General features: G+C 35.7%; 1 protein-coding gene across 1 annotated transcript in view; it reads right to left on the reverse strand.

Moving 5' to 3' along the window:
- Positions 1-1,218: 1,218 nt before the first annotated feature.
- ADAMTS6 (ADAM metallopeptidase with thrombospondin type 1 motif 6) overlaps positions 1,219-13,995 on the reverse strand; it is a 322,872-nt gene continuing 310,095 nt past the window's right edge. Inside the window, exon 25 of the mRNA XM_031965568.1 lies at positions 1,219-1,886. Coding sequence (XP_031821428.1) covers positions 1,777-1,886 — 110 coding nt within the window. The 3' untranslated portion in view covers positions 1,219-1,776. The remainder of the gene's footprint in view (positions 1,887-13,995) is intronic.

The following is a 13,995-nucleotide window of genomic DNA, read 5'->3' on the forward strand; positions in this document are numbered from 1 at the left end:
ACATAGTCACAGAGAGAGACACACAGAGAGAAATCCAGCTCCTCTTCACATTAATCCCTATTGGTTCTATGGGACAAATGTGACGTGCTGTTTGAGATTACAGGGATGAATTGGGTTGAGCTCTAAGATGTTTTTTCACTGACAATTCCTAAAAGTGTCTTTTGGGTTTTTAGTCTTAAGCACAAGGTATTTTTCGATGTTCACATGATATAATTGCACTGCTACAACAATGGAGGTCTGTAGAAAAGGATACAAAAGCCCAAATGCAAGTGTATAAAATATTCTGGTAAGCAAGCATTCTCTTTCTTTATCTCCTTATTGAGTCCCATGTAGAGTAGGGCATGGGACAAGGAATAAAAAAGAAAAAGAGCTGGCCTTTGTATTTTTAGATCCACTGGATTTTAGAATTGGATTTGTCCAAGGAACTGGGTTTCACATTTAATCACAATTCAGAGTAGCCATAAGCAAATGAAAACCCATGTTCCAGGGAGTAATGAAATGAGGTTACAGTAACCAATAGTCCTCATGCATCTTTTCTTCTTTGGTTACAATCCTCTCTGATGCTCACAGAAATGGCATGTTACCTTCAAGTACACATTGCTCTATTCATACACACCCCAAAGCATGCACACACAAGTATGTGTGCACCCATGCACACACACACATATTCTCTTACTTTCCTATAAATAAATGCCCTTCTACCATATCAAAGAAAGGGGCATCTGGATCCCACTGAACTATCAATATAATTTGCAGAAAGGTCTTATTATAATAAAGCCAGGCAATCTTTTGCACATTTTAAGTTCAACTGGAGGCTAATGATGCAATGAGCCATTCTAATGATGTAAACAATGGCAACTGGAGAGATCAAAATAGGAACCCAGATATCCTGCCCATACAGGGACAACCCAGGGCCTGGCAGCTCACTCCATTGCACCTTGAGTCTGGCTTTTCTATGGAATTGAAATGCTTTTCCCTTAAAATATTAATAGAAATCTCAGCTTCGCTTGTCCAGTGGCAAGATGGCTACATACCTTTAGCAATGAATGTATAGACTTGTATTTCATGCCCAGCTGCAGCGCCTGATGCACTGCCCACTCTGTTCCTCATTGTCACTTTGTTTAATAGCATTTTATAAATGGCTCACAGCAGTGTTCAGAAAAGGGATATTACTCCTAAGGAAATGAGGTGGAATGAAGAAAAATAATACAAATATTCTTTACTTCTGATTTATAATTGCTCCTTAAATAACATTTTAAAGCCTGGTTTTATAATTTAAACTGTGGTGCTGTTGTAGTGAGATAATACAGTAAATATTTTTAAGCTATGACTTTAGATTTCTGAATCTTCTTTACTTCCATGGTAGACCATGTCATAACAGCTACATTTTAAACAGTTTTAAATACAAATGGATTCAGTGTCATTGCTAAGTCCATAATAAAAATTATCTTAATGGTCCAAGGAGGTAAACGGACTATTACTCGAAAGAACACAACAGTTCCACGGTAAGTGATTGATGCTGTCTGTGTTGCTTGGATCTCTCCAATTTGGCATTCCCTCCTTATACTGTGTCCAGCACTTTGGATCAATAAATCCCACTTCACAGAAGTTAAAATAATATTGAAATCCTGTCAGCTGGGGCTGACCAGTGGTTACGTTTTCCACAGGGTAATGCATTTGCAAGGACGTCAATCCCCTTCCTCTGGGTGGCTCTCTTTGATGGACACATCTCCACGTTGAAATAACAAGGCGTTCTCTTTCTCTTGCTCTCTGTGGTCAGTGTCCTTGGCATGTCTTACAACACATCTGTCGGAAGTATGCGCGACTGCAGAACTTAAACTTCAACACCAGTGGGCAATAGGCCACTTTGTTCACATCTTTGCACTCTAATGAATGGGGGCAGAAAATGGGAAATGATTAGAGGTACAGAAGCAAATCCATAAATAGGCATTTAGATAACCTACACACAGGTCAGGGAGGGGCCCTTCATGTTTCATCCATCAGAGCTGCTACATCTTGGGGATCTGGGTTTTTGTTTTGCTTTAAGCCAACCCTGTCTGGGACAGTCTAATGGATAAATGCTTTTGATGTATTTTAACACAATTCCAAAAAAAAAAGTTTGCAAGACTTCTCTCCCAGATTTTTATAAGGATGGTGTATGCCCACTGTGTCTTAAAAGAATTACCATTTGTTGTGATAAGTTATCACTTTAGACAGCTTGGAAGCATGAGTCATTTTTCTTACAGCACTTTTATTACTTCTTTCTCAAGGATTCTTTTATTTAGCAAGGTTATCCAAAATCAAATAGGAGTTACCCTGCTGTGTACCATAGTACACATATCTCAAAAGAACCAATCACTGAAACCTGGAGATAGTGGAATTAATTGGGTGAATGAAAAGTTGGTAAAGCAGAGAGGTTGGCTTCACATGGCAGCAGCCTCTCGGTTATGGAAACGTGGAGAAATGTCTTGCCTCCTTTTTTCCCCTATGTGTTTTTCCTCTCTGGATTAAGGTTGCCATAGCCAAAGTCTACTGATCAAGAAGTGATCTTTTCCTTTCCAAATCATTATATCCCTCCTTGAAGTTGACTAGGGAGAGTTTGGAGGAAGGAACAAAAAGGAGAAAGGGAGAAAACTCAAGATAAGGCAGGCATTCATTACTCAGGGGAAAGCTGGGAAGGAATAGGGATGAGGACTAAGTCTCCCAGAGACCTAACCTTTGTTAATAGTGTCATTCTTCCCAACATTTCAGATCCCTTTCATTTGTAGATTTAAAAATACTTGCTAACTACAGCAATTAACTTTCTGAAAGCTTTCCATCTTCATTTTTCAGGTGGATATATTGAAATCCCAAACATTTTAAAGGGAATTATTTAATTTGTTTCTGAATCTGATGGCTCTCGCTAAAATAACAACAAATCTGTGTAAAGGATGAAAGGCTCTCTACTGTCACCACAACCAGAGGATCTTTCCCTTGTATGGGTGTTGATACTGCCTGGAAACTCTGTCTTGATGAGATTCAGCAGCACAACACACAGGAACTTACTGATAAACAAAAGGACAGATTAGAAGGATCACTGGAAATTTCTTCTCTCACTCTAAACTTTTAGTTCATATCTGCTTGAGATGGAAAAGAATGAGCCGCCAATTAACTGACCTCCTTGATAACTTTTGATCAAGGACTCACAATCTAATCTCAGGGTGACAAAATCACCTGCAGATGTTACAGTGAAACCCATCATCACTATATCCCCTGAAGAAAGTAATTGATTTACTCAGAGGTGAAGACTGACTATAATTTCTAATTTCAAGAAAAGAAAAGAAAAAAAAATATCCTTTTAACAAGGCTTTTTTGAAAGGCATATCCTTGAATTGGGGTGACAAGGGGACTATGGCACTATAATATCAGTAATAATTTCAAGAGGGGCTTTCCCTCGGATCTTCCTATCTTGGGAAGCTCAGCAAAGACTATACAATTATAGAGGAAGTGAGGATTCTTTAAGTTTTGCCATGAGAGAAAAAAAAATAGGATCTATGAGATCAGATTTCAGCACTTAGTGGCAAGATCTACATTAGAATTACCTTCAATTTCATAATCCTGGGACCATTTTTCTTCTTTCCCCCATAATTATAGTGTTCACATAAAAGAAACTTTAAAAAAGGTCTCAAATATTTTAACAGAAAAATAGTTTTTCATTTCCTACCATGTCTAGCTCAGTGCCTTCCTTGAGTGGAGGAGGACTTAATAAGTCCTTGTATATTGCATGAATCAGCATTGCAAACAGCAGGAGTGAATGTGTCCAAGCAACACCATGTTAACAAGTCAAGAAAAATTTGACCTAATCCCCCTCTCAGAAAGGAGTCAGACTTCTCTTCTATCTTTAATTTCATCCTGCCATTCCAACATACCCTCCAACCTCTTCAGTGTGGTTTGTAGATGACTAACAATAACCTGCACTTGTATAACATTTTAAATTTAATAAGACAGTATTAATCACCATCCACTTTTTATAAATTAGGACAATGAGACTCAGAGATTACCTGATTTGTTGGGATACAACTCTTTCAAAAAAATTTCGGGGATTTGATGGGGTAGGATGGGAGTGGGAAGTGTTGTTGGTTGAATTGGGTTTTAATTTTTGACATTTTTTCAAAATTTAAAAAAGGAAATGAAAAATATAAGCTAACCATTTGGACACCTGCATTTTGCCATGTTGGTGCTAAAAATTTGCTTGGTTAGGAAATGAAGGAATAGTCTCTTTCACCCTATAAAATGCTAATGAATCTATAGTCAATCAAAAAAATACCCCAGTGATGGCCATTATCACTTGCCAGTTTTGCTAGGTTGGCTGAGAAACTTGTGAAAATACTAGACTCATCTATTTAAAGAGTAAACATACACCAACTATTTTCCTGTGGCACTTAAGTTATTCTAAGGATCACTTACTTGGTTATTAGATGAATGGATTACTTATCTGGTTTTAGATAAATGGCAGTGGTTAGAGAGGTAAATATTTAAAGACTGCCAGACTTTGGCATCTGATTAAAGTGAGTGTTACAAAGCCAGGGTCCTTACATATAATGTCAGGATTAGCAAAACATAAACAGATACAACCCAATTCTTTCCCCTAACTCAGGCTCCTGTGAATAGAGTAAAGGGGCCCCATTCCCCAGGCTTATGATGGAGGGGATAAAAAAGAAAAAAAAAAAATCTCCTTCCAACAGTTCAGCCAGCAGTGGTGCTCACACAAAGCACTAAACCTCCAGACAAACAATTCACAGAGATCCTCAAAAAAAGAGATCAGCTGGAGACAGCATTGTTACATTGCTTATTAAGTAGTTTCTAACCTAACTGATAAGAGGGAGTAGTTACGATAGTGCTGGGCTGACAGAAATAAGGGTGGTACTTGATGTGCTTTGTTTGAGAGATACCACAAGGTATATATCTCACCTTCTGTAAAGTGTCTCTGAGAAAGTCACGATCCTAAGAGTTGCTATTTGAGTTTTAATATAGTGCTTCTAATAAGCACATCTGGATGTTTAGCACATTAATATATATTCTGTGGTGATTTGTATTGTACATAATTAGCACAGTAGATAGAAAGTATGGTCAAAAACACCTAACTTTGAATTCTACTTGGACACTTACTGACTGTGTAACTCTGGGAAAGTCATTTAGCAAATATGTGACTTAGTTTCTTCATCTGTAAAGATAATAATAGCACAAATCTCTTAGGGTCGTTGTAAGAATCAAATGAATTAACATGTGTAAATTGCTTTGCAAACCTTAAAGAGGTCCATGCATGCTAGCTATTATTATTAACTATTAATCAATAGCATACACATCTCTTTAGCAGGGATTTATTTTTCAGATTAATTACTTAAGAAATAGAGAACAAAGTACACTAGATTGGGAGACAGCTTGTATTTGCAATCTGGTTCTGCCACTTATCATCTGTGTGATAATGAAAAAGTCATTTCACTTTTCTGTAAAAGGAGAGGGTTGGACTAGACAACTAATTCTTTAAATTCTATAGTCCTAATCTATGTTACTATGATCTTAAAACCCTGAGGAATCCAACAGGTACTTTGATGGAGAAAAAGGTCATTAGGGAAGAAATCAGAGAATAGAGGTAGCAGGCTAGTTGAGAAGCTTTATGCTGGAGCCCCTGGGTAGCTTGAGGATTTTCAGAACCTGGCTAGCAAGGGGGCTAGAGAGGGGAAGCCAGGAGCACTAAAGACCAATTTTGCTTAATTCACATTTTTGCTTGACTGGGAGAAGCTAGTTTAATACATCTTTGTGTGGAAGGAAATCTATTCAGCAAACAAAGCCAACCATGACTGGCCTTTTAACCTCTGCAATATCCAGTTCTACAAAAGGATTCAATAGCACTGTAGGCACCTGAACATGCAGATGTGGGAATTTTCTGTCTGTTTATGGTTCCAGCTCTTTAAGTCACCACCATGGCAGGTGAGGACTCACAGAAAAGTTAGAGTCATTTCCAAACTTACATGGGGCCTGCTACCCTGAACTGGGGACAGGGAAAAGAATCTTTCTTAAACAAAACAAAACAAAAAGTGATCTGGATGAAAAGCATAATGAATTAGTCATTTTCATCTTGCTTCTTTATAAGCTGGAACAGGGAAAAAACCCAACATTTTCTTTTCAAATTCTATAAATTAAATTTAAGTTTAAGAAAAAAGTGAACTTAAACTTGGACCTGGCTTGCTAATGATTTTTCTGGCCATGTCATAATTGCTTTGAATGCAATTATACTGTGATGTAATCACAGCAATAGATTTGCTTTAAAGCAAGGGGGATTTTAAAAGCGGTGACTCCTTCGGTTTTGGGATTTACTTAAGCAGTCTACAAGCAGTATTATCCTGAAGAATCTAACAGGCATTTATAATAAAGCTGATGACTTCAATAGAGTATCTTATCTTTAAAGCCCTTTGAAATAAGGCCTCATCAGTCTTTCCCAACTCTGGCCCTTATGTCAATACAAGCGGGCTTCCGACAAGAAGAGTGATATGAAAAATAACTCAAATTCTTCTGTGGACTTACTTTATAATTTCGTTTGTTTCATCCTAATTTACAATGGTTTTCCAATTGGCAACAATTTCTGACTTAAAAATGAAGTTTCTCTGCAGAAAGCTAGTTAAGTAAGAGAAGTGCTTGGGGTAAGGGTCAGGAGAACTGTGTTCTAATCCTGGTACTGACTATAGACAATCTGAACCTCAATTTGCTCATTTGAAAAACAGGAACACTTGCAATTTCTTTCTCTCAGTTGTTTTGAATACATTTTTTCATAAATCTCAAATATAAGTTACTATGAAAAGCCTATAAACAGCTAACTGTACTAGGGATAGCCTATTTAAAGGAATGTTGCTGAAAAGATTTTAGTAATGCAATCACCTCCATATTTGAAATTTGAGGTTATTATGTATCAGATATCCTTAACCAATTTTCATAGGCTATCCTGTTTTAGGTTGAAAATGTGAATCGGGAAGGTTAAGAAGCCAGATTCTCTTTTTCATGAGCAATGTATACTATCTCTACATTCTTTCAAGCACAATCAAGCACAATAATTAGCTCTTAATGAATTTCTTTTCCTTCTTTCATTCTCCTAGTTGAAGTAAGAAGTGCCTCCCTTTGCTCTTACTGAAGTCCTCCTGTCATGTCAAATTTGCATGAGGGAAAGGAAGAACAGGGCAGATTATTCCCAACAGTTATAAGAAGTCCAAATCTTGATGTGTGAGGATTATGGGAAAAGGACATAGTGAAGCAAGCTGTTTGTTGGGCATCAGAATTACTTTCAACATCCTTTTATACACTTCTCCTCTTTCTTCTGCCCCAAGCAGACCTTCTTTTAGTTGGACACTGCTCTACTGAGCCATACCAATTAACACTGTTTGCCTCAGTTTTCTCATCTATAAAAAGAGGATAAAAATAGCATCTAGAATTTTTGTAAGGATCAAATGAAATAATAACTGTAAAGTGCTTAGAACAGTGCCTGACACACAGTAGGTGCTACATAAAAATGTTAGATGCTATTATCGCTGAGCTCAAGCATGAAAGCTGGAAAATAGAAGTGATAATGTAGGGGTTCCTCTCACATCCTCTAGGAAAGGACAACCATAATACAACACTGATAGCATTTATATAGAGGCTTTAAAGTTTGCAAAGTACTTTAAAGTTATTATCTCCTTTGATTATCATTACAACCCTATGAGATAAGTGCTATTATCCCTATTTTATAGAGGAAGAAACTAAAGCTGAGAAAGGCTAAGTGATTTGCCCAGAATCAAACTAATTAGTTAATGTCTGAAGCAGGATTTGAACTTAGTCCAACACTCTTGCCCACTATGCCACCTATCTGCCTCTAAAAAAGAAGCTTTATATATAGTGCTTTCAGGTTTGCAGTGTTAATTCTTCTGATACTCTTTTTGTATCAGATCCTGGGAGGTAGAAACTATTATTATCTTTATTTTACATCTAAGGAAACTGAAGCTGAAAAAAATAAAATGACTTGCTCAGGACCACAGCTATATGTCTGAAAAATCACTGGAATGCAGATCTTTCTGGCCCCAACTTCAATACTCTGTCCATTAAACCAGTGTAAAAGCCTAAAATAAAGGGAATAGAGATAGCTTTTTGGCCATGGAGAATTAAGGAAAGCAGAATTTATGTCACTACTTATTTAATTTAACTGATGGAGGGAGACTGGAGCTCTTATTGGAGTCTGAAGTTATTCCTGGGGTAAAATGCCATTATTTTTCCAATAATAAGGAGGATAAGGGAGAAACAACATAAAAGATGATTTCCCTCATAAGAAACACAGGGAAATACATCTCAGGATTATATCAATATTTCCTTCCCTCTCCTTTTCCCTAGACACATCCAGTTTACATCTCAGGCTGAATTTGTAAACCAAGAGATCTACTTTGGGCTTTTAAAAACTTTGAAGTCATGATTCAACCCAGGGACTACAAATGAAACAGATACTAAGTAGCTTGAACATATTTCATTCAATCTACAAATACTTGTCCAACTTGTTTCTCCCTTCAGATCTGTAGTGAAATGGCTTGAGAAGAAAAAGAAGAAGAAGAAGAAGAAGAAGAAGAAGAAGAAGAAGAAGAAGAAAAGAGTGAGGGTCTAGCTTAATTTCATCACTTGCAACAAGCACTTTTTGGGCCATGCCTACCATCTCCATTTTAGGATTTGCCTATGAAAACCTTACTGTAAGGGAGAATGGGGGAGATAACTGTCATTAAAGAGTATATAAGATTCTGTATATCTAATTAACTAGCTGCAAATCTTAAATTTGGGGATTTTCAATTAAAAAGAATGCCATACAGTTAGTTGCTAATGCATGTCTGCTGCAGAACCAGTAGGCTCTGAACTTGCTATACACAATTTTCTCTGCATAATGGCATGATGAAGCTGACAACAGCAGAGAATATAGTTGATATGGGGCTGAGGAAAGGAGAAAAACATTAAAAGATCTTTAAGAGTGCAATGTGATGTTTTCTAATTTTGTTTGTTATCAACAAATTGTTGAGTCATTGGCCTTTTATATGTTGTGAGTGAAAGAATATAAAATAATAAGCTGACATTTTTTTTCAATTGCTGTAAGAACAGTCCAGTTGAGTTTTTTTTTTAATTTTGGAAGAAGAGTATATCATGCCTCTTTGTCTTTCCTACCTCCATATTTTCTCTGCTTGCTTTTATCCAGTATTATTCTCCCATTCCTCTATATTCAACAACAAAGTAGTAAGATTCACAATCTAAGTTTGAGATTTTCTCCAAAAGAGGTAAGTGAGAAGAAGTGAACCCAAATAGCTAAGACAGAAAAAGATTCTTTAAAGGACCCAACAAGAAAACTACGTATCATTTACTTCTTTGAAATGAACTGATCTTTAAAATAGGGAAAAGGACCCACATGAGCAAAAATGTTTGTAGCAATCCTTTTGTAGTGGCAAGGAAATGGAAATTGAGGACCTGCCCATCAATTTAGGAAGGGCTAAATAAGTTATGGCATATTAATATAATGGAATATTATTGTTCTAAAAGAAATGATGAGCAGACTAATTTCAGAAAAAAACTGGAAAAACCTACATGAACTGATGCTGAGCAAAGTGAGCAGAACTAAGAGAACATTGTTCACAATAACAAGATTATGATGGATTTTGGTTTTCTAACAATGCAGTGATTCAAGGTAATTCCAATAGACTTGGGATGCAAAATGGCATTCTCATCAAGAGAGAAAACCATGGAGATTGAATGTGGATAAAAGCGTAGTATTTTCACTTTTTTGTTGTTGTTATTTGTTTGCTTGGGTTTTTTCTTTCTTATATTTTTTTCCCTTTTGATCTGATTTTTCTTATACAACATAATTTATCATGTTGTCAAAATATGTTTAAAAGATTTGCATATATTTAACCTAAATCAAATTGCTTGCTATCTTGGGGAGGGAGAAAATAAAAAAAAAGAGGGAGAAAAATTCAGAATACAAAGTTTTATAAAAAGGAATGGTGAAATTTATTTTTACATGTATTTGAAAAAAATAAAATACTGCTGACAATTTTTTTCAAAAAAGAAATCAAATTATCTTTATGGCCCATCTTCATTCCTTTTAAAACTTAAGGCAACAACTTCAAACCTCCACTTCAGTAGCATTTTTGTTAGGTTAAGGATTCTGATGTGGAGTAGAGTACTACAGAAATGAATTGTATGCCATTTAAAAACAGATGTAAGAATTTCTGAAGTAGGCTACAGGATTTCAGAAAAGAACTTTAGCAGAGTCACTGATACTCTAGAAATATTGACACTCACAAAAACTACTGCTAATAAGTCTGGTCCAGTAAATTCACATATATTAGTTACTCCTTTCCTGAAATCTGTGGCCATCAAAAGGGATACCATGAATTGTTAATACAACTGCAATAAATACTGAATGACAGAATGGTACTGAGAGACACAAAAGACATACCATATAAACTATAAAGAAATCCAAGACTGCATAAAAGGTGGGAAAAATGTCATTTTGGATAGAGTTTCAGATGCCGTTGAATAGTCAGATTCCAGCTGCCATATGCACTTACCAAAAATGATTCTGAATAATAGTTCAAATGCTATGATACATGCTGCCTGTAATTCTCTTTCAGTGGTTCATGTTATGTTACCCTCGTCAATGGCAGTTTGTCAAAGACTAGCCTACGGTGCTTTAACTAGCTGAAGGCTTTTCAGAAGCAAACAGCTAAAGCAGATGTTTAACAGGACAAGTCATATCTCCCTTTCTTTTCCCTACTATTCCTTGGATTTTTCCTTTTTCTTTCTCATTCTCTCCCTGTTCTTTTCCCCACTTCAATTCCCTCTCATTATTTTTCCTCCCTCCTCCCTCTTTTCTCCTTTCCCACCACCCTCTCTCCTGTCTTGCTTCAGATTCCATTATTTTCATTTGCCCTTTTGAGTCCTTACACACTTACCTAAAGGTGTCTATGATCTGACTTACTGACAATCTCTTAGAAGTTTAGTAGCTATGAAAATGTTCAAGATTCCTCACTTACCTTCATTACCATGCTATATTGTGCCCATAATAAAATAGAGAAAAGAAGTAAGGAACTCTTAAATAAAGATATTTTAGAGCTCAAGATACTACCCCAAATTGAATTTAAAAACTGTCCCTTTCCATATCTGCTTTAATGGTCACACAAAAATGCAACATAATTTACACTCTATTCCAAACAAGTATCTCTACATCCTCTACTTTTTCCATAATCCCAGAGTTTAAAGCTCTGAAATCTCCCTCTCTCTACAGGCATCTTTTCTACCTTGAAAGTAACACCATTAGAGAACACTTCTTTCATCTATGGAACAAAGAAGAATGTTCCTTCCACTTCAGGATCACTGTTCCTCCACCACCTCTTGTTACTCTTTCCTCTTTTTAAGTCTATGGTGGCCTAGTGACAAATCACTATACTTCAATTTCTCCTGTTATAAATTTCCCCCTCTTCTTGAGTTCAAATCCAGTGTCACACACTTACTAGCTATGAGACCCTGGACAAGTCACTTAATATTGTTTGTCTCAGTTTCCTCATCGGTAAAATGAGCTGGAGAAGAAATAGCAAACCACTACATTATCTTTGCCAAGAAAACCCCAAATGAGGTCACAAAGAATTGGACATGATTGAAAAATGACTGAACCATTACAAAAATGAAGATTATAAAACCATAGAGTTTTTTGAATTGAGGTGAGAACCAAATGAAATAATATAAAGAACATAAAGTGTTCTTGTTGAAGTGCTATGGAGATGTGAGCTGCTTTTTGTTATCCCTTCTGTATTTGCTTTTCCTCATCCTTATTATTTGGAATGCTCCCCCCTAGATTCTATTCAACAATGCCTTGTTTTCTTCTGTATTACTCTTATACCACCTTCTTCACTGATCTCTACTTAATGAAATCCTATCTTATCTACAAGAACTAAATTGGATACCACAGGCTTTTCAAAGTCTTCTATGATCCTTCAGTAGAAAACTGATCCCTCCCTTCTCTGACCACTGTAATATTTGCTTTGCTTCTCTCTCATGGCATTTTAATATTCTATCTTGTATTAAAGTTATTTGAATACATGTTTTATCCAACCTACTAAATTATTATCTCTGCGAAGATAAAAATGTATATCCTATTAATCTTTATGTTCTACCCAGACTGATAATATTTTATAGACAGAAGATTGTCAGCATATTTTTTTTCTAAATGAATGAGTGAATGAATGATTCTTGGTATTTAAGAAACTGAAACATATACTCCTTGGGAAGAGAAACAGAACACAAACCAATCGATAGCAAAATCACTATATTATCTGCATTTGATATAAAATATGCAAAGAAGTGAATAATCTACTCTTTATACTTACAATAAGAAAAACTTCATAAAAAGAAACTCTTAAGATTAGTCATGCTTTTTGGAGATTAATTATTTTCTGAATTCTCTACCAGAAGAGAAAATGTAATGACCTGACCATTTATTTCTAGATTATCATGGAAAACAAACAATTGGGTCAGGTAGGATCAATGACCAAGAGAGATCTTTTCTAACTATTCAAGAATCTACAATTGTAAGAGAGATTTATTTTTCTTTTTAAGTGTTTACACTTTACATTTTCCCCAGGACATAGTATTTTATGGGATCAACTTCATAAGGACTGTTGGTGTTTTCCTATATAATCATCATCTACCAGAAAAAAGCTTATGGAGAAGTAAGCAGAAATGAAAGTCTAAAAGAAATCAAGATAACCTGTACGTTAGGATATACTATGGGTCATGTCATGGACCTCTCTCTCCAACCAGTGATTAGAATTTTCTCTGCTGGAATTCTCTTCCAGCCAAGCCTTGAAGTAGTTACTTTATTTTTATTTATTTTTAGTCTGGACTTGTGATTTCATCAGAACAATGAACTCCCAGTTTGGAAATTCCTGAAGGATAGATTATCAACTAATCCATATCTTATAGTATTATTAAAGAGAGTTGTTGGGGGGTAGCAAGAAATTAAGCAATTTGCCCATGGGTAGAGATAATATGTTTTAGGCATTATGTGAATCTCTGTCTTTTTCTACTCTTTTACTCATTAAATAACTTTCATTTGCAAGTCAAAAACTAAAAAAAACAACAACAACAACAAAAAAAAACAACCTAGTATTAAAAGCAAGACTTCATCATAACTTAATTGACAGAGATAGCCATATATTTTTTGCCATTTTCTATCCTTTTATTCTCCGTTCTTATAGGAAAAACAGTCCCCTAAACCCTTGGGAATAGCTGCTGGGATTATTGTTGGTAACTTGAAACTGATAAAGTTGTCCATTGTCATATTATCAAAAGGAGATCTTCTGTTTGGAAGAAAAATAACATTGTTTGTCTGAAAACTGCTTGCTTTGTGTCCTGAACTTGGCAGACTGACTTCAGAGCCTTCTGAGTACAGGAGAGAGCCAGATTTCAGGCCTGCCCCTTAATACACAAACTAAAAAGGAAGGCGTGGAGTGCAAAGTGAATTTAAATATAAAGATTTTTTTGCTGTGGTGGTTCTTATCCAATCTGGATTGTATTTTTAATTAAATTTGACAAGTACTTATTAAGTACCTATTCTATAATTAGGCCTCAGGCTAGAGACTAAGGGCAAAATGATTTAGTCTCCTAGGGTTCTATTTCCATAAAAGGTCCTTAAATCATAATCACACACACAAAAGAATCTATGTTGAAGCCCATAGATAGAAACAAATCCATTTGCTTCTCAAAGGCAAAGATAAAATTGTGAAAGATTAAAAACAATGAATTTATATATATTTTAGAACCCTATAGAGGAGACAAATTTAAATCAAGGAAGGTTTCTACTTAAAATCTCTGACTGAATATATTATTCACTTCCACATTAAGGTCCTTTTCTAATTTATGTTTTTTAATAAGAATCAATGGTCTTGAGCAAAACTTTGGCAT

The sequence above is a fragment of the Sarcophilus harrisii genome, chromosome 1, assembly GCF_902635505.1.
Source record: "Sarcophilus harrisii chromosome 1, mSarHar1.11, whole genome shotgun sequence".
NCBI classification, from domain to species: Eukaryota; Metazoa; Chordata; class Mammalia; order Dasyuromorphia; family Dasyuridae; genus Sarcophilus; species Sarcophilus harrisii.